The sequence below is a fragment of the Cricetulus griseus genome, chromosome 3, assembly GCF_003668045.3.
Source record: "Cricetulus griseus strain 17A/GY chromosome 3, alternate assembly CriGri-PICRH-1.0, whole genome shotgun sequence".
Classification (NCBI taxonomy): Eukaryota; Metazoa; Chordata; class Mammalia; order Rodentia; family Cricetidae; genus Cricetulus; species Cricetulus griseus.
The window spans coordinates 255,581,611-255,602,527 of record NC_048596.1 but is presented as its reverse complement, the minus strand read 5'-3'; the positions used below and the strand labels follow the sequence as shown (position 1 = coordinate 255,602,527).

At 44.4% G+C, this 20,917-nt stretch overlaps 1 protein-coding gene across 2 annotated transcripts in view; it reads right to left on the bottom strand.

The window, feature by feature from the left end:
• Positions 1-20,917, bottom strand: part of Cdyl (chromodomain Y like) — a 128,140-nt gene that overhangs the window by 6,342 nt on the left and 100,881 nt on the right. For both annotated transcript variants that reach the window (XM_027410356.2, XM_035442914.1), the window contains 3 exons: positions 11,455-11,711; positions 10,071-10,243; positions 4,761-4,971 (listed from right to left, as the gene is read on the bottom strand). In XM_027410356.2, coding sequence (XP_027266157.1) covers positions 4,761-4,971; positions 10,071-10,243; positions 11,455-11,711 — 641 coding nt within the window. The remainder of the gene's footprint in view (positions 1-4,760; positions 4,972-10,070; positions 10,244-11,454; positions 11,712-20,917) is intronic.

Here is a 20,917-nt window from a genome sequence, read left to right as displayed (position 1 = left end):
TGTCGAGTAAGGTCACAAGGTCCACCTTAAATGTGGGTGACACTACTGCTTGGGATGGGTCCTGCAGTGAATACAAGTTAGAAAGGAGCTGACAACAGCATTCATCTCTCTCTATGCAATGTGACTGGTACCTTAAGCTCCCCCTGCCACGATGGACTGAACCCCTAACTGTGAACTGAAATAACCCTTCAAGCTGTTTTGTCAGATTACTTTTGTCCCAGTGATACAGAACATTAACCTTTGGGATCAGGAGTGAGTTTGTTACTGAGATAACCCTGATCAGGTGGTTAGACTTTAGGGTTAGAAAATCCCTAGAATGGTGTAGATTGGGCTTAATTAGTTATTCTGGTAGATTTGGAAGACCAGAGTGCTGAAAGAAAACAGGGATAGTGGAAGCCTGGCTCCTGATGTTCCCTTGAGCAAGACTCTATAGGAAACTGGGTGAAAGGCCATTCATGAAATATTCTGGCCAATAGCCTGAATACAGTCAGTCCACTCATGGCCTAAAAACTTGAGTGAGGCTGAATACAGGATGGACTCATGTGTTTGGTAGAGGAAATATGAAGACAGGATAGCACTGTAGTGGGTGGCAATGCCATGTTCTCATTTAGGTCCACAGTGAGAGAGCAGAAACATCATGAAAAAATACATAGTTTAATGAGGAAAAGGACACAATGAGTTTAAAGTCAACAGACAAGGCAGATGCAATTGTTAAAGAAATGAATGCCCTTAGAGAGAAACCTGGCACTCTGCACTGAGACATCGGGAATGGTGTCGTGAAGGAAAGACTCACATGGAAGGCTCTGACTTCTAAGAAGGAAGATTCACTTGAAAGGAGCATCAAGGGAGATGCTGAAGAATGGTCTTCATATTCTAAAACCAATTGCCTTGCAAAGTACTCTTTGTGTATACCATACAGCCAAGGCTCAGAGGCCGCTAGAGCAGCGGTTCTCAACCTGTGGATCATGGCCCCTTTGGCAAACCTGTCTCCAAAAAATATTACAGTACTACTCATAACATACTCATAATTTTCACTACTCATAGTGTAGTGAAATTACACTATGAAGTAGCAACAAAAAATAATTTTATGGTTGGGGTCACCACAACATGAGGAACTGTATTAGAGGATCGCAGCACTGCTCTGGAGCTTTGGTTCATGGGGACCAGTCTCTATCCACCAGGGTTGGTAGCAGAACTTGGTAGCATTGTCCATATGGTACTTAGAAGTTAAAGATGTAAGGTGCAGATGTAGAGATGCAAGATTGACAGGCTCACGGAGTCTCTTCTGTGGTTTCATAGACAATGTTAGGCAAGATCCAAGTCCCTGAAAGGTTACTACATGAATCTAAGAGGAAGTCTAAGTTGTAATGGTGATTCCAGGATGTTGGAGTTGCAGGATTTCCAGACTTTATGTGTTGAAGGCAGCAGAGTTTGGGGGGGGGGGTTAGGTAATCCCCCAATCCTTTTGGAGCCCAGACAATTCTATCATCAGTCCCAGATGACAGATGTGGTGTTTGAGCTACTAAATTTGGTTCAATTATATGCCTCCGTCATTCTCTGTGGATGTGAGTATTCTGTACTATGGTATATCGGAAGTATGTGTCTTTGACTTAATAGTGTAAGATTACTTTGACTTTCAGATTACACTTGGACTTTTAAAGTAGTGGGACTATTAAAAAACTATGAAGACCTACAGTTGGAGTGAATGCATTTTACATGAGATGGCCAGAAGCCATGGGGTAGAAGGGTATAGTTTAAAAGTGATCTTTGCTTGTCAAGTTGGCAAAGAGTAGGCTTATGATGGCTAATGTTGACTGTCAATGGGACTTCGCCATGAAAAAACTCCTGGTTAAGTCTGTGAGGGATATTCTAGATTAGGCTAATCAAGGGCAAACACCACCTTAAATGTGGGTTGCATCATTTCACACCAGGGGAGGGGGGTGTCCTAGAGAGGAAGTGACGAGCAGCACTCATTTTCTCTACTCCCTGATAGCAGGTGCAATGTAACTAGCCGGCTCAACCCCCCTGATGCTATAACTGCCCAATGGTGAGCCAAATTCCTTGTGTGTGTGAAGGCTGCAGAAGACTTGTGACACTGATTTGGGAGTTCTCTTAGGACATAAAAGGAATCTCTGGCAAGTTCTCCAGGGAAAAGCCTTCCTTTGTTCTTTGGATATCTTTAAGGAGGAGAAAGTGGGCCCTGGATGAATGAAGGCGGCAGACCAAGACTGCTAATGGTGACAATGGGAGATGGGACAGGACACTATGTAGGCTTATGGTGAAAGTCAGGAAGGTTGTACTTCAGCCCTGGTGATCTGGACAAGAACAGGCCATTCTTAGCAGCAAAGGATGCATCTAGGGTCTGGGGATATCAAATGATTATAGTGGAAATGTCCACCAGGCCCATATATGAAATGGCCCCAAGCATGGGATGTGCTTGGCCATCTAAGTGGCATAGAAAACAAGACTATGTTAGAGTAATACAGCAGATATGTGGCCTTGATGAATGGCCATGGACCTGAAGATTGGGGACAAGGGTGTGTAGGGTAGGAGTATTCAGAGGAAAGGAGGGATGGATGGGAAAGAATGCAGCCTGCTGTGTCATGTTCATATTCAATAGGGAACGCAATCTTGGAATGGTTACTGAATTGGGTGCAGCTACTAACATCAGCCAGTCTTGGTTGCTTGGCCAGGGTAGCCCTGGCACTATGGTCATATAATCTGAGGGATGGAGCATCTTACCAGTTGACTCCAAAATACCATGTGACTTTGCTATTGTTGCCTGACTGTCCTGCCAGGGGGAGACACCAAAGCTGAGACACTTGCATGAAATCATTCCCAAGGATACCAGCCCGTTAGTTCCCAGTGGTAGCCTGACTGTTCCAGTGAGAACTGTTTGTCTCAGCCCATAGGTCCTCAGGCTTTAACAGGCCTGTGAGTCTGGTGTACCAGGAGACCCTCAGAGCAGAGGATACACAGAGGCGATAAGACCATGAGGCATCTGACGAGCGTGTTTGTGTCTGAGGTACCGTGAGCAGGTGTTGTTTTCTCAATGGTAGTACATACAGTCCGGCAAAGTCCTTTCAGTTGCATCTTCTCTTCAACAGGAACAAGGCACGGCTAGGGAATGGAGTGAAGCAGGAGCTTCTTTTCCATGGCAGTCATTATGCTTTAAGAAGGATGGTGCCTGGGGGCTGCAGCACTTGGGAAAGTGTCCTGGCAGATTGAGCTAGCAAAAGGCGAGCTGTGGGAAGGCATGTGAGGCACTGAGACCAGACAGGCTGGAGACTGGCTTCTTCTACTAGCCTTTGTTTTTCACAATTCACTAAAAAACATTTTAGTACTTGAAATTAAGTTTAGACTTATAGAAAAGTCTCGAAAATTTAGGTAAGAGTTCCCTTCCCCCTACATCTTCCTAAGTTGCATTCTTGAGAGGCTGCACCTTAAAATAAGACCTAGAAAATTACCACTGATTTCCCATTATTTACTAGAGTTATAAACGGTACTGATCTCACCAACTTCCTCACTGATTTTTTTTTTTTCTTCCTGCGACCCAGGAGCCCACGCGGGGCTGTCATGTCCTTTCACCATCTTCTACATCCTGCTGCTTCTGAGGAACATTGTTCAACAAGTACAGTATGGATCTGCCTGAGGTTTTCTTGTGGACTAAAGAATGCTCCTTGGCAGAGGGTCCTCAGTGGGGAGGCTGCAGTGTCTCTGTCTTCTGGAGGTATTCGCAGGTCCATGTGCCTTATTTACAGGTTGGCTGATGTAAGAGGGTATCCACCACGCTCCTCGACTGCAACCAACAAGCAGAGGCAAATAGCCTTTCCCTTCTTTTCTTCTTGGGTGGTTTTGATAGAAACTTCTTTTCGTCTAATGTTCTTCAAAGTTTCTCCCAGGAAGAGGCACTTGGGGATTAGAAGAGATGTCCCCTCCCTCGAATGTGCAAAAGGTGTATCTCAGTGGCATGGGAATGCAGTATGGTGGTCAGAGACAAGCGGTTGCGGTCCCTTCCAAGAGAAGTCTGTTGCCCCATTTGGGAGTGACGCTGTTGGCAGACGGCTAACAGCGCCTCAGGGAAGGCATTAGTTCCATCACCGTGTTAATGGACAACATGCTTCTTGTGAGGTACACACATGGTACTGATGGACATGAAGCTGTCATGCAAGTCCACAGGAGACATTTCAGAGCCAATGTGTGGCCAAGGCTGCATCACAGCCTGATGTCCCCTCTGTCCAGTGTGACTGTTTTACCAGCTCTTCAACAGGTATTCACTGCCTGACTCCTCTTGCCGAAGTCTTGAGTTCTGCCCTTGGAGAACCCCATGTTATTACTTTTTGCTTTAGTTCAAGGACTAAGGAATGAGGTGTCTGTAGTTGCTTGTCAAAACACAAGCTACAATATAAGCATGAACTATTACAGATGGATTTGTTTAAACATTTCTGAAAAACAAAACCACAGAAGCAAGTGTGGAAACCCTTTCTTTTCCTATGCACACTGCCCCATTTTAGTAAAGGATTTGAGGACCAACATGGAGAGTGAATACCAGAGTTAACTATGCAAAGCCGTAAGTTCCAAGGGAATGGTACACAACAGTACATAGTTCATAGCATTCCATGAACCAAACCAAACCAAACTGTATAGTTGGTATGGGAAGTCCCCACATAATGGCACACTATACACACCAAGTATAACAACAACAAGCTAGATCTCCTCAGGATGTCTTCTAGAATGATTTTGTTTTAAATGGTACTCACAGACGCTCCTCCCATAATCTTGGGAAACATAACGGTAGAGCAGCCATCTGGACTCTGTCCGAAGGTGGTATAGGGTGTTTGAAACCAAGCCTTTTCGTTAGCCCAAACCACATCACAAAGAGGCAATATGGATGCTCCTAGTCCAATGGCTGGGCCATTAACTGCTACAATAATAGGCTTCTTAAACTGAATGAAAGTATTCACGAAGTTTCTAAAATGAAAAATAAATGGGGAATTACTGAAAACATTGCATATTTGAGCAGATGAAAAAAGTCTATCATGGAATTCAATTTATCAAGATGTAAACTCTATGGAAATCATTAAGAGATGAGATTTGCTTAAGGTGTTTCTCTCTGAAGTCGTGGCCCGTGGGTTTATTTGCTGTATGTTGTATGGAAAGGCTTAAGGACAGCCTGGCTATTACACTGGGAAAGGTGTTGCCACAAGTTCTATGGCAGTTGTTGGTACTTGGCCTTTCTAGCCAGTACATCTTAGCCCTCAGCTTGTGAAGATCCAGGAGTCCACTCACAACACAGGAATCATGACCAACCAAGGAGTAATCCTGACTAGGTTTGGCTAGTGACAAACCAAGAATGCCTGAAGCTGAGTGAACAAGAGTGTGTTAGGTATCATAGAAAGCACAGGGTCCGATCTAGCCTTGTATGTGACTTCTGACAGCTGTCACCTGGAGACAGTCTGAATTTATGCCAAACTAGACTGAATGATTTCCAGGAGATAGAGACAGGCTGGCTATGACACTGGACTGGCAAACAAGGCCAGTTAGTAGAGGCTTGGCCTAGAGTCTACAAGTGCTGCAGGATCCCACTGCAGCAGGAGCTCAAAGGACATCAATTTGAGAAACAGGGCAGCCCTCACAGGGATAGCCACTGCTACCTGGGGCTTGCTCTGGGGTCAGGCTGAAAAGGTCACTTTTTGGGCTGGGGAAGGTCAGTGTCAGACCACACTGGGGATCCCTCTCTCACACTTGGAAGCCAGCTATGTATTCAGAGATGGCTCCGTGTTATGATTTAATATGGTGGAGCAAAGAGAAAGAGCCAACATATAGACTGGAATCTATCACAGGCAGAATGAGCCCCAGATCAGAATGGGAGTAACTAGAGCTTTTCCTGACTAGTTTCTAAATCTAGGCCTACTCTTTGCACTGAAAAGAGCCAACAACTTGCTTCCCATATTTAAAATGCTGAAGTGATGAGCTTGCATCTCTAAAATAGGTTGTCCCTATTCCCCAAACACCTGCAGAATGGGCCGCAAGACTTCGGGGAGGGGACAGCTTAGTGAGGTGACCAATGAGGACTGCAGAACTAAGCACCTTGTTGGCCAGGCTGAGTATAGGCCTCCAAAGTTTGTAGGATCTGTGACTAGACAACAATCAACTCATCCAAACAAGTGATGGGCATGCACTAAGACTTCCTAAATGAGAAAGCCCAAGGCACCATTACATCACACTGGGGCTCGCTGTACAAAGAGAGCCAGGTTTTGGAAGCAGGCAGTCTTACTGCCTTCTGAGGATTAAGGATCAATAACTTGGGATGGGACTACATATCCTATGCTGTTCCTGATGCCTTTTGGAAAGGTGACTGCTAAAGTGGTGGTCTCCATGACAGGAGCAGATATTCCCAAAGTATGTGCTCTAGGTACCCAAAGTGGCTGGCACAGTACTGAAATCTAGAAACCACAATGGGATGGCAAATTAATGAGAAAAGAATGATAATAATGCTAAAATAATCATTCAGAGAAATAATAAAAAGAATTATTTTATGAAACACTGCTATACCAGTTTATATGTTTGTATAAAACAAAAATCCGTTTTTAAAGTCTTAGGAGAAAAATCAAAACTTGGACTTTATTGTTGTTTGGAGTAACCAGCTGAACTGGTGGCTCTTTCTGGAAAGGGTAAGAATTCTAGTCTGGAACAAAAATCTCCCCTTTCAGGCAGAAACTGACCATTCACTCTGATGTGTGAACCTGGACAACAGATAAAGACAAGGGCCACACAGAAAATCCCCAAACCCTCACAGCATCTTGTCTAGTAGGAAGCACCAGGCCCAGATACAATACGCTCCTTGGGGTAGAGTTACAGACTGTCCCCTTGCCTTAGCCTGGAGCCCAGAAGAGCCAGCATCAGGGGAAGGAGCTGCCTATTGCTTTTGTTGAGAAAGGCTTGGCATTAAGCAAAATTCCTGCTGGAAGAACATTTATTAACTTGGATATCAAAATGTTGGATAATCACATAAAAGGCTAGGGATTGTTTGGGGAAAATGAGGCAATTAGTATCCAGAGCTGTTAGCAGCCAGTTGTCTGCCCTTTCTCAGCTGAGTTAAACAGGACTGAGTGGAAGAGGAGGCCAGGCTTCAGGGGCAGCAGAGGTGCCTGCTGGGAAGAGAGACACCTTCCAAACAGGCCAGTCTAGGCGGCTGCTCTAGTCCTGGTCTATAGACTTTGGAAGCTAAATGCTTCGAATAGATTTTTGGTCCTTATGTCTTTACCATCAATGTCCTGGACATTTTATTATGTCCTGAATCTTCAAAGTGGCTATCACCAGAGGGTCTGATAATGGAACAATCCTAGTATTTAATTCAACCTTCCTTTCTGACTTTCAGAAACTCAAAACAATGAAGTCCCTTTGCCTCAAAGTTGTAAGGGCTTTGAGATGAGGGGTACCACAGAAACAAGCACAAATGAGCAAGAGAACTGAATCTGGTGTGATTTACTGTTTACCTGATCTGCTAAAGTATATCAACATACATTTAAAATATCCTAAAAGGTCAACAGATTAGACTATTCAATCTGTCTTTTTTTTTTTTGGGGGGGGATCCTTTTGTGGTTTCCTAATCCTAGTCTCTGCTGTTGTCCAGAGTAATCCATTACTGAAGGGAGGGGGTAACTCATCACTGGAGGGAAGGGAAAGGAAGGTACCTCAGGAAGATTCACAAGTAGTGCTCAAGGGGAGCAGACCTGGAAAAAGGAGCCAAACTTTTGAGACATTGGCTGGCGAGCCTTATTTTTTAAATTAGTTTTATTTGTTTATTTATTTATTACTAGGCCAGGGCTATCAGAACACATGTAAAGCTGCCATAAGGGGCAGGATGATTTGGATAAAAATGAATCTCAAGTTTCCACCCATCGATCCTGAATGGGGGCAGAGTATGAGGATTGCCTAAGGTTGTCTTGGATGAGAGCCCTGGTGGCACTACTGGTTTACTGTGTAATGCTGCTATAAAGTTTCACAGGTTCTGACAATCTGCCAGGGACTTAGGCACGTTGACCAAGCAATTTAATTTCCAATTGTAAAAGAAGATTGTGCCATATACTACTTTACCACAAGTCTGAAATTATTTAGGAGACCAGAGGTAACAATTCTGAATAATATTTAGTAAGATCGATCATACAACTTAAAAAATCCTGGATTTAAAAAAAAAAAAAAGAAAAAGAAAAACCTATCAAGTATGATCACACTCAGAAAGACACCCAGCAGACACAGTCCACCTTTTGAACATGATACTGTGATATGCAAGTTTCATGCCTCAGAACTATGCAATTAAGTCATCAAACAAAACTCCCCCCCCCACAAAAAACAAGTAAGTAAGCTTATGACTTTGTGTTGGGTTGCATTCATAGTTATCCTTGGCTGTGTGTGGCCCATGGATTGGACACGCTTAGAACAGATGGTGGATAACCTCCCAAATCCAAGTGTCTATTAATTTTGAAAATGATGAAATATGTTGTATGAGGCCAAGGCAACGCCTCACAACTCCAAGGTGTAGGGTTTTAGGGTCTGTAGGCAGCACCCACGAGAGCCACCTGGGGGATCTATCAAAGACATGATCTGCCTGCCATACCTCAGACCCACCAACACAAAAAAACAAACAGAAGCCCATCCCTATCCTGCTGTGTGCCTCCAGATGGCTTATAGGTGACCAGGAAGGCCAGTGCCATAGTTACAATAGTTAGTCCCACCATTTGGAGCCCAGCAACTCTCAGAATCTCAACTCTAGTGCTACAGGGACCTAATAGTTTGGGAGAAGATCCAAACTACTATATTGCACTTGTAAACCTTCAAGGCTTTGGATTTTCAATCTGCTACAAATTAGAAAGGAAAACACAAAAGGGTCCAAAGGGGTCACTTGAGGATAATGCCCTTATAGAGAGGTGGGCAGGAAAAGGTGACTGGCTCTATTTATCTAAAATTCACCTCTGAAAAATGAAGACACTTTTAGTTACACCTGCAGTGACTACTGAAGTAACAGACGTGCCTACAGTGGGATTTGGAGGTTCTAGGGAAGGTGTCTCAACATTAGGAAACTGCAGTGGAAAAAACCAACCAGAGGGGAAATGGCTGTATTTCCAGGTTGGCACTGTTACATGGAGATGGCAAGCTGCCAGTAATAGTATAATTTACCTACTTAACAGAACCAAAAACTATATTTTTATTATATATACATATATTTTAAAATGCTTATATTGAGAAGGGCATGTTGAAAATAACTGAAAACATACTATAGACTTGAAAATTGTTAAGAAAGTAGTTTTCAAGCTGGGCATGGTAGTGGCCAGGATATAAACCCAGGACCTGGAAAGCTGAGGTAGGAGGACTACAAGATCAAGGTCAGACGGTCTATGCAGCAAGACCCTGTCTCAAAAACAGAAAAAAAAGGGCTAGGGGTGGGGGATAGGTTCTCAATGTTCTCACCACAGAAGTGTGAGGGTCAACGTAAGTGATATAGCCAGTTTACAAGTGCATGTCTCAAATTACAGTTTTTAAATCATCTCAAAAATTTAAAAATTTATTTAGAAAAGAATGGGAAGACGGACAAATAAATGGTCTATTTTCTGGGACTGAATGTAAGAAAATAGGACTTTTAACAGCATTATTTATTTCTCAGTGTAGTTAGAAGGAAGTTGGGGCAAACAAACAAGAATGTACCCTACTTACACTCGAAAAAAAGAGAATCCCCCCAAGAACCACACCCATTATGTGACTTCATGGAACTGTCACAAAGCTTAGAGGGAAGAGAATGTACAGCACAAATGTACAGTAGGTTAACACACTACAATGCTCCCAGAATGCTCTCCGCTTAAGCAAGCCCTGAAATCAGTGATCTGCTCAAGGCAAGCAGTAATTTACGCTGGGGCAATGGAGAAGACAGAGGATTTAATTAATCTTACTGCCAGTGCCTTTCAGAGGAAGACGCACACTTTATTCCTGAGGCTTATTCAGGCTTATTCTCTGAAAGACTGGTGCCCTGCAAAACCCCAGAGGCTTAGCTGAAAACCCCCGTTTGTACTTACCTGATAGCATCTGCCATCTTAGTGCTTTCTCTCTTTCTGTCGTCCGTGAGACGCCGTATAAAATAAATAAAGTCCAGACCACAACAGAAGACACTGCCCACAGCGCTGAGCAGCACCAGCTTGCTGTCGTCGGCCGCAGCGGTGCTCAGGGCACTCTGAACTTCTTTCATCACCTGGAAGTCACCATAAGTCCAAGTGGTCAGAATCCTACAAAGCACCTTATAACGGGACAATTTAGGCCTATAAAAAAGGCATCTCCAGTCTGATGTGGTTCACTTCGCCCACCTTTACTGTAAATACTCTGCATGCTTTATATTTTCTATAACCAGAGATTAGCGAGATAGGGATGTAGCAGAAACGTAACTACGTGGTGGGTTATAAACACCGGTGGGAAGGCACGTGAATCTATGTCAGCTGGCTCTTCTATAGCCACTGTGGCTCTCAGCAGACCATACAAGTCACACAGATACCTACAGGAATTTCTAGTGTGGACAGCAGGTGACACATTCAGCCAGTTTCAAGAAATGAGTTAAGTTCTTGGGGTCTGGGCTGTTTAGCATCTGTTTAACAACAGGGCGAGAAGCCTAAATCATTTGCCATATGACGGCATTGAGTGGGGGGCGCACCAGGATAGGAAGGCACACACCACTTGAAACAATCTCCGTGAAGCATCGGAAAGTATCTAATAAAGGAACCCTGCTGTCTAAAAGTGGACCAAGAACCAGCCCTGTTTTGTGACTCTGGTCAGATACCCACTTGCTCAAGATGTACACAATGGCAGACAAGCAACTTAAAACTCTGGTGAGGCACAAGTTCCAACACACTGGATTCTAGAGCCATCATGGAATTGGATTCTAAACTTTGCAAGCACATTACCCCGGGTCACCGAAAGGTCCTTTCTACTAAGTTCTACTGACAAGGACACGTGCTACTAGGATACTAATGGCATGTGTACAGAAGGATGACAGTCACATTCTTTAAAGGGACTAAGACCCAAGCTACTTCTATCTTGTCTGAACAAAGAACCCATCAAGATTCTGATGAACACTAAGGCAAAGCCCGTGTACACACATTTTCATGTGGCTTTAGGGAGGCCACAGGGTCACTGAGCCTTATGATCTACAGATGACTTGGGGGGAGGGTACGAAGAGGGGGAAGGATGCAGCTACCACCCCCACTTCAAAGCCATAGTTCCCACAGCAGAGAATGGAGTGGCTGCTTAGCACCCTCCTCCTGTGAGGTGTCACTGTGGCCACAAGTATGACGTGAAGCTAGGCTGTCACCTCCCCATAGAAAGATCACAAAGAGTGCCACTCAGCAAAGCAGGCCACGACACCAGGGGCACAGAGAAGCATGAAGCCACAGCCTGGGGTGTGTCTCTCACCTCTGGGTTTAGTGAGTTATTCTCTGATGACTTTGTGGATAACAAGATGTGGGTGAAGCCATCTTGCTTCCTGACGACAATATCTCTGTATCTGTAGGCACTCTCTGTCTGCCTCACACTGAAACGCAAGCGCTTGTCAAAAGGTTGGTCTCTTCTGTCGTCAATAAATTTCCTTTTTCCGGCTGTCACTCCTGTAACAGATGTCTGTATGGTGGCTGTTCCATTGGCTGTTAGCGCATCCATGAACGGAGATGTACCTGCCAAGAGTTTGAAATCACAGTGGTCTGTGATGTCCTACCATCAATCAGTTCCCAGTGTCGCCTCCGAATTAGACAAAGATGCCCACTTTGAACCCAGGACTTGGCTATTAAAGGACGTCACAAATTAGAAGCTTGCCCAAGTTTACTTTTACTTTTAAAGAAATCACCTTCTTGCCTATCTAGTGTTCTTTTAAAAAGAAAAATGTTCAGGTACCCACTGAATGGAAGCGCCAAAGTCTGAGCCATGTAAAGAATGGGCCTGGGGCTCAAGGAGAACAAACGCTCTACATTTGAGAATTTAAAAAGGAAAACGAGACTGACTGATGAAGATCTGAAGAGCTATGGCCAACTCCCATCTAAATTCAAGAGAGACCAAGCAAGACAGGGAGATGAAACCACGTGTCTTGGCAGGCCTATAGAGGCTTAAGTGGCCACTATCCCTTATGGACATCACAGACAGCAAGGACTTCCTCCTCCTGCTGCCGCAGGAGATGCCTATGAGGCCTGTCTACTGGACCCATAATGTTTTACCAAGTCATTTTGATGAGACAAGGGTTTACTATGTAGCTCTAGCTGCCCTGGAACTCACTATGTAGATCAAGTTGGCCTTGCACTCACAAAGATCCCCCTGCCTCTGCTTCCCAAGTGCTGTAATTAAAGGCATGTGCCACTATGGCCAGCTTCCATGTCATTCTTTAAATTATCATGGGTTTTGAGCACAGGTCGGGGAGGATCTGTTGGAGACAGCTCTCCTTTCCCCCAGGAGTGTCCCATCATGTACCACTGCCCCCCAGAATCAAGCTGTAGACTGTTTTTAACCAGTCTTGCACGTGATTCCTCAACTTTTCTTTCTCAGCGGGAGAGATCAAGCCCAGGGCCTTATGCATGCTGGGTACATGCTCTACCATTAAGCTACTGTCCGTCCTGCAACATTTTTTATTATAGTAAGGTGGGCAGTAAAATACCCTGACCATCCCAATTTTAATCTTTGCAATAAAAACAAATTTATTCTTTTGACAGATCTAGACAGGATATAAATTCACACGTTTTAAGACTAAAACTAGGGGCTGAAGAGATGGCTTAGTGGTTAAGAACACTTGTTGCTCTGGCAGAGAACCAGAGTTCAGTTCCTAGCACCCACATGGCAGCTCACAACCCTTTGTGACTCCACTTCCAGAGGACCCTATACTCTCTAGACTCTTCATGCATTGCATGTACATGGTACATAGCCATATGTGCCAACTCCTCACACACACATGAAAAATTGAAAAATCTAAAAATAAGCTGAGTGGTGGCACACACTGGCCACCCTGGCATTCAGGAGGCAGAGACAGGCACACCTTGGATCTGAGGACAGTCTAGGCTATAGAGTGAGAGCCTGTGCCAATTCCCCCTCCCCCATCTAAAGCTATAGCAAGAAACATGCTATAAAAAGCCTTCTACTCTGTGGCTGAACTCCAGGCCAGGGTTTCCAAGGTGTCTTTCCAGATTCTTTATATGGAAAGAAATGTTAGTACTTTTCCATCTTCCCTGTTAAAGAACAGATGCTGGAATACTACACATGTGGGGTCTTACAGACATTGTTACTTTTGCTTTTACCTGTGCAGTGGTACCTTGGCATTCATTCTCTATCATGGGAATCGCCGTGAGCCAATTAGAATTTATTTCCCTAATTTAATTCACACTGGAATAACCACTAATGTTCAATGGGTTAAGTCTACGACTCCCCATGCAGGCAAATCCAGACGGCATGATTCTAGAAGATTTGTGACCTGAGGTTTTTCATTCCTGAAAAGAACACCCAGTGGCACCTGCCAGGCAGGATGCTGTCGTACCGCTCTGAAAGCTTTTAAGCTTCATTTTCTTTGCTGTCAGATCTTCCCCAACTGGTGCTCAGAACCTGTACCTCAGCTGCTGCCCAAAGCTCTCTTCACTGTTTTTTTTCAGCATCATTGTCACGGGCAGCACAGCTTCCCTGGTCTTCACTAGCGCCACTTCTTCCTTGGCTCTCCATTCCCTGACTCACTTCAATTCAGAGTCAACCTGGCCAGGTAGTTCCTTGAGTCTGGAGAAATGGACCATGCATGATGCTGAACTACTGTGCTCAAGTGAGCAGGATAGAGGGCATTCACACGCGGAACTGAGAGCTAGAGACACCGGCTTTACCCAAGGTGAACAAGTCACGGAAATAACGTTACATCGCTCACAAGAGGGGCTGGGGCCTCCAGGCTTGGAGATCAGTATACGGGAAGTAAAGTCCAGAGATACTGATACTGATAATGCAGGCAGTCCCTCCATAGGGAAGAGCAACAGTCTATAGCAAGATTGGAAAAAATGCAGTGGGTTAATATGACTGAGTGTGTCACATGCATGTATAACAATGCCATAATGAAACCTGCTACTTTCTACAATTGGTATACACTACTCATTTAAGCATAATCCTTAAAGCTAAAAATGTAAAAAATCACTGAAGGTTGTAAAAATACAATCAACTTTCTGGACATGGTAGAGCAGGCCTTTAATCCCAGCATTAGAAGGCAGAGGCAGGAAGATTCCTGGGAGCTCAAGCCAGCCAGGGCTACATAGTGAGGCCCTGTTTTAACAAATAAACAATCAGTAACTGCTGGCTCACTGTGCTAAGGGACCCTGAGCTGTGTGGCTGCCTCAAGCAGTGTAGTGAAGCCCAGAACATGGCTGTCCTGAGGACATTTAGGGCGGACTTTCTGGTGATGCAGTTGCTCCTGTAATAACCCTATCAACTCCCTGGGCTTTCTTAGTCTTGGTGGGTGGAAGCCTCATGTCGCTTCTCTGTTCACAGCTCCCAGTAAAACCACACAACTAATCAACTGCCAAATGACTGAAGGCCCAGGAAGAACTATTCTTTACACCATGAACAGGAGATTCTGGACACACAGGGTAGCACTTATGAAAACACAGGAGCCAAAGTTGCCCCTGAGGATTAATGGCTGACACTTCTGACCACCAGTGTGACTCATCCCATGAGTCAATAGCATAAAATTTGTCAAGGACAGAAACATACTTCTTTTCGAATATTTGGTTTTTCTTTTACTGACTGAAGAATAAAGATACTTTAAAACATAACCTGCTTAATAGTTTGGCTTTAAAGGGGCAGGTTTCTAAGAATGACTGGAATCTGTTTCCAACATAGAAAGGTGCTGTGCTTTCTTGTCTCTGGTAGTGACTAGTGTTGTGACCTGAATTAAACAATGCCCCCCACCCCCCAGTGGACATGTTTTTGAGCACTGGGTGACTGTGGATTCTTCAGGAGGTGAAGCCATGCACCAGAATGGGTGGTAGGACACTTGGCCAGGCCTTATTAGGTTGTACCCACCCCTGAGTTCTGGGAAGTTCTCTCAGTTTTTTTGGCTCCTCTTGCCACCATGAACTGAGTTGTTTCCACCTTCTATTATGATGACTGAAATCCCTCTGAAACTGTGAGCCAAGCCTCTCCACCCTTGTTAAGCTGTATGGACTACAGCTATACAAAGGCAACCAGAACTAGCAACTAATACAATATGCAAGTATCTATCTCCAGATGCTGGGTAGCAGGCAGGGAGGGCAGCATAATGGGGTAACAGTTTCCTGCCCAAGGATAGGCAAAGGAAAACAGCACTGTGCATTCAGATGTTGTGAGGCAGCACAGGGGGAAAGAAAGTTCTAGGACTTGTTTGGGATTCCTTTGAGTCTTGGTCCAATACAAGTCTGGATATACATAGGGGAAATTTATATTAAGTCTGGCAGGGAACAACTTTTGAGGAAAGATCAACTCCTAGAGACCTAAACAGAGTAATCTTTAGAGTGTACACAAGGCTGGGAGTCCTCAGAAGGTCTGATGAGATGTTACTTGTAGACCAAGACACAGGCACACATCGGCAGTGAACCTACACTGGTCTATGATAAAAGATGCTTGGGACTTCATAAAACTTACAGCAAGCTGTGACAAGCTAACACTTCTAAAAATATATCTAATGGGACTGGAGAGATGGCTCTGTGGCTAAGGTGGCATATGGCTCTTGCAGAGGATCTGGGTTTTGTTCCCAGCATGTTAGGTGGCTCACAACTGCCTGGAACTCCAGCTCTAGGTGACCTGAAGCCTCTAGACTCCACTGGCACCTGCATTCCCATTTACACACTTACACACATACATGTAATTTAAAAACCAAACACAATCTTTAAGTATATAATAAAACCCAACATCCTAAATTGTAAAAGCCACAATATCCTGAAAGCAACCCAAGGCTGACAGAGTAGAATAACAAGACTGATGGCCAAGATTAAATCACTGAATAGGAAGTGATGAGAATTGATGAGATTAACAGAAAAAGACATTTCAAAACTAATTACCATCCTCATGTAAAGACTAAGAGTAGAACAATGACCTATAAGGGGGAAAACTCAGATATGCAAGTTGATGGCCCATGGAGTGCTAGTCAGTCTCTAAGCACCCCAGGCAGGCAATGCTAATAGACTACAACCTAATTACCCCCAAGGGGGGGGGATGCAGTGAAGTCTTGCTCAGCACAGCACTCCAGGACTATTCAACAAGGGCCCACACAAAAACAAGTCAAAATGTTTTTGTTTCTAAATCCTAGACATGCCACAGTTGGCCTGTCAACTTGACATACCTGGGAAGAGGGAACCTCACTTGTGGCATTACCTACACTGGTCAGGCCTCTATGTATGTCGGGGGTGGGGTGGGGAGGCAGATTTTCTGGACTGCTGGTTTACTATGTACCAGGGCTCTGGCTGTGTAAGAAAGGCAGCTAAGCAAACCAGGAGGCGGCGGCGGCTAGTAAGGGGCATTTCTCTGTGGTCTCTGCTTCAGTTCCTGCTTCCAGATTTCTCTGCCTTGGATGCTGATGCTGGCTTTCTTGGTGATGTGAGCTGTAAGCCAAAGGCACCCACACCAAGATGCTTTTGGTTATGGGGCTCATCACAATGGCAGAAACCAAACTAGGACAATGCAGTTGTCAAAATACACTTCTTCTTATGCCTATTTCTTACAGAGGTACATCTAAAAGAGAAAAACACTGTGTTTTCAAAAGAAAGATCGGAAAACTTCATTAAAAAAAAAAAAAATCAGGTATCTGACGCTCAGGACAGACGTACGTATATACTTGAGAATAGCATGTGTTTCAAGAAAGCCAGACTGAAGCCCACAGACAACGTTTAACAAAGATTAGCCAGGATGCAAGTGCATTACTCATGCAGACACAGGCAAATCATAACTGTGAAGACCTGGGGGTGGGGATTCACCACAGACAGAATGACTCTACTTGTCTTTAGAAGTTTAGGAGAGAGAACAGGAATGGTGTCTTTAACTAAAGCAGAAAACAGTAACCTCTTGGACTCATCACAAGAAAAAAACTACCTCCCCATTACTTTCATATCAACACAAAATGAATATATCATTTAGAATATACTGGAAATAAGAATAGCCAAAAGGTGTAGTGTTTGGAAAAAAGACTATTTCTCAAGACAGATATTGTCATTTGAACACGTTAGGCAGCCTTGGATGATTGGTATCTATTTTATAACAATACAAAGGATACAAAAGGCCCCTCTGCTCCTATTACTTCAATTACAAGTTCCATCTAGAGGGGCCTGAGTTTCCCAGTGAAAATGCTCCTCAGTCATTTACAAGGCAAGCCACTGCTGGTACAACTGTCTGGAGAGCCTTCATGAATGAACAGCACCCAGCTGAACTTAGCTCCTGGGGAACACTAAGATCAAACATGCTAAATAAACCCACTCCCTGCCACTGCCTATTTCCAGAGCTTGGCTATTAATGTAGATGACAACCTCTGCTCCAGCAAAGCATTCCAGGCACTCAGGGTTCTGGATACATACCAATAACATAGGGGCAGCACAGAGAGCAGAGGGACCAGACTGACTGTGGTGAGCATCACTACACAGCTGCCAGGCCAGATACTCAAGACTGGAATACCTTTCTTGCTCTACTTGGTAGTTGCTGGTTTTCATACTGGGGCAAGGCTAGGAGGAGTTAGTTCTTTTAGCCACCACTGCAGTGTGGATACCAGGTGACAGATACTGGATTTTCTCCCCTTGCTCCACACATCAGTACTTTTGGGATGCAAAGGCAGTTTCGTTTCATGGCCAGTTAGTATCTGTTCCAGACAGGACTGTTAGAAACCAGAGATCACAGCAAATCCATATAATGAGTGGTGTGTCCTTCACAGTGGGCCATGCTGGGGAGGTCTGAACATGCTGCTCCAGTACCAGCACCCACATGTTAAGTCTATCTCTCAAGAGGCTCCAGCTGTGTTCCTAGGCAGCATCACCCAAATCATCTGGGTCTCTACCTCAAGGGCTCTCAGTCTATGGGCTGCCACCCCTTCAGGAGTTGCATATCAGACATCTTGCATATAGGATTACTTACATGACAGTTGGTTAACAGTAGCAAATCTACAGCTATGAAGTAGCTATGGTTGGGGGTCAGCACAACGTGAGGAATTGTATTAAAGGGTCACAGTGTTGGGAAGGTTGAGAACCACCTCTCTGATACATTTGACAGATCCACAGACCTGAGGTTCAAGCTTACCATTCCAGCCCATGTCTGGTTCCTGAACAGTGGTGGTCTGCATGAGGATGGCTTCTAGAGGAGCATGTATTTGAATGGTTAGTCCTTAGCTGGTGAACTGTTTGAGAAGGGTTAGAAGGATTAGGGGGTGTGGCAATGCTAGAGGAGGTGTGAACTTCTTACAGGAAGTATGCCACTCTGGGCTTTGAGGTTTCAAAAGCCCACACCAGGCCCAGGAGCCAGCTCCCTGTGGATTTGGATGTACCTCTAAACTCTTCTCCAGCACTATGGCTGCCTGCACGCCACCATGCTCCCTATCATGACAATAAAGGACTAGCCCTCTGAAACTGTATGCACCCACAGTTAAAGGCTTAGTTTTTACAAGTGTTCCCTTGGTCATGATGCTTTTTCACAGCAATACAATAGTGACCAAAACAGTCTCCCTGCTCCTTGCCATCCTTCGAGACAGGTGGCTGGTTGGGCAGAATGCCAGGTCTCTGTCTTGACTCTACTACCAACCACGCAGGAGGTCACAGGCCTTTGCTGTGGAAAGGGATGGGCCCCACACCAGCCCCTGCTCTTCACACATGCAATCTCTGTTCCCTCTTTTGTCCTGCTTGCCTTGTTCTGATCTTCTTGACTCTCAAGCATCATCACTCTTTGAACCACTTTTATCTGACTGCATAATGACACCATCAAGTTCCCTTGGCCTCCGAAACCTTTTCCAAATCTTACTATCTTCTTAAAATATTATTATTTATTTATGTGCTTATGTGTGTGTTTCTAGGAAATCCAGAGGGTTGTAGATTCCCCAGAGCTGGAGTTACAGGAAGTTGTGAACTGCCTGAGTGAGTTCTGGGGGTGGAACTTGGGTCCTCTGCAGGAACAATATGCACTCTTGGTCAAGAACAATGGCACTACTGGGCCATCTCTCTAGCTGCCTCCTTAAACTTCCATTCAGCAATTTTCTCTACAAATTAAGAACCAATACATAAACATTACCAAACTTAAACTTAGTTGACTTGTGCAGGATTTCTGTAACATGGTCTCATATCTGAGACTCAGTTTCAAGCCATGAGCACATGTGTACCCAACTCTCCAAGGAGAACTGGGGCTGTCATAAGGCCGGAGAGGGGGCCAGGATGAGTCAGCAGTTGCTATTCTTTACAGAGCAAAGGGAACCAAGTGGCAAATGTTTAAGCACCATTTTAGTTCACAAAACACCCAAATAATTCGTTACAGCCGCAAAATAACTCAGGGATGTCAGAAACAGACAAAAAGTATAGATGAATGGAAAATTCTGAGTGAAAACATTAAAACCAACAGCACACAGCTTAGGAACCATAAAAGCTGCATTTCTTCAATTAAAGTGATTTGCTTTAATAGCTAACTTTTCAGTGAGAACTAATCTAAAAATATTAAGAACGCAAAGCAGTAAGGAGAGTTGCTGTGTTGAAAATACTATGTTGAGACAAAAAAGAACTACCAATTAATGAGAGACTATGTAACTTTATATCAACTCCAAATGGTTAATTATACCTTCCTAAACCTAAGACCTAGCTAATTAATTAAATCGAGGGACACACAATAATGATGTATTTGACATGGTGGGTGTGGTGTGCTGCTGCCAGGAGCAGGGCTTCTCAGCCTGACTCACCAGACTCGCAGGGAGCTAGCTCTTTCAAAGTGCTTTAGGGCCACACTGTCAGCCACCTGTAGTTCCTGGGGTAGAACACAGACCCTTGCAAAGGTGACGTGGAAAAGCACCACTCAAGAGTTGATACATCTGATACCTACCAGGGATGGAGAATACTCAAGGTGTAACACAGCCCCAAACGTAAAATATACGGGGCAGAAGGAAAGTTACAGCAGCCATGACGTTTCCTTTGCACCAGAGGAGGAATCCTAAATTCCCAACAATTCAAGTGAAGTAACAGAGCAAACAGGGAGACAGCTGCCCGGGGTCTTAGAAACCAGCAGGCGCTGTGCAGTACGGGACGATCACCTGCTTCCCTCATTCCCTCAGGAGACAAATGACTGGTTCTTTGTTGGCTCCCAAGGCAGAGACAGTGGATTGGTTGGTTGTGGCATGGTTTCACATTTAGGCAACGAAATGTTCCTATTTGGATCTTCCCTCTAATGGACTATTCATTCAGTCATAATTATAACTCTTTACAACTTATCTGTCACCATATCCAAGAGCAAGTGTGGTTTCTTGGAGTAAAATGAAGACAGGTAGCTGGACGGAGCAAAGGTTGGCTCCTAAGGCTGAGTGACGGCCCTGTCAATGCTAAGGTCTATTGTGCTTACTTTGCCACCTGAGATCATCCATGGGTATTAAGCTCATGTCACACCTAGCAGCCTCCCATAGTGGCAAACACACACACATCAAGAAAAACAAACGAGCAAAAGGTAAATGCTGGGAAAAGAATTAATGGATGAGAAATCTTCAGAGTTAGGAACATCTCCAAATAGTTTTGGGTTGAGACTTGAAGGGATTGCGATTTCAATGGCTCCTGGGTGCTTTGCATACTGTAGGTACTCAAAGGATAACTGCAGACGGCAACTGTTTTAATAATAAACAGAATCTGGTACATTAGGGTACTGTGCCAATTAGCAAAGAAATGGAATGTCTAGATAT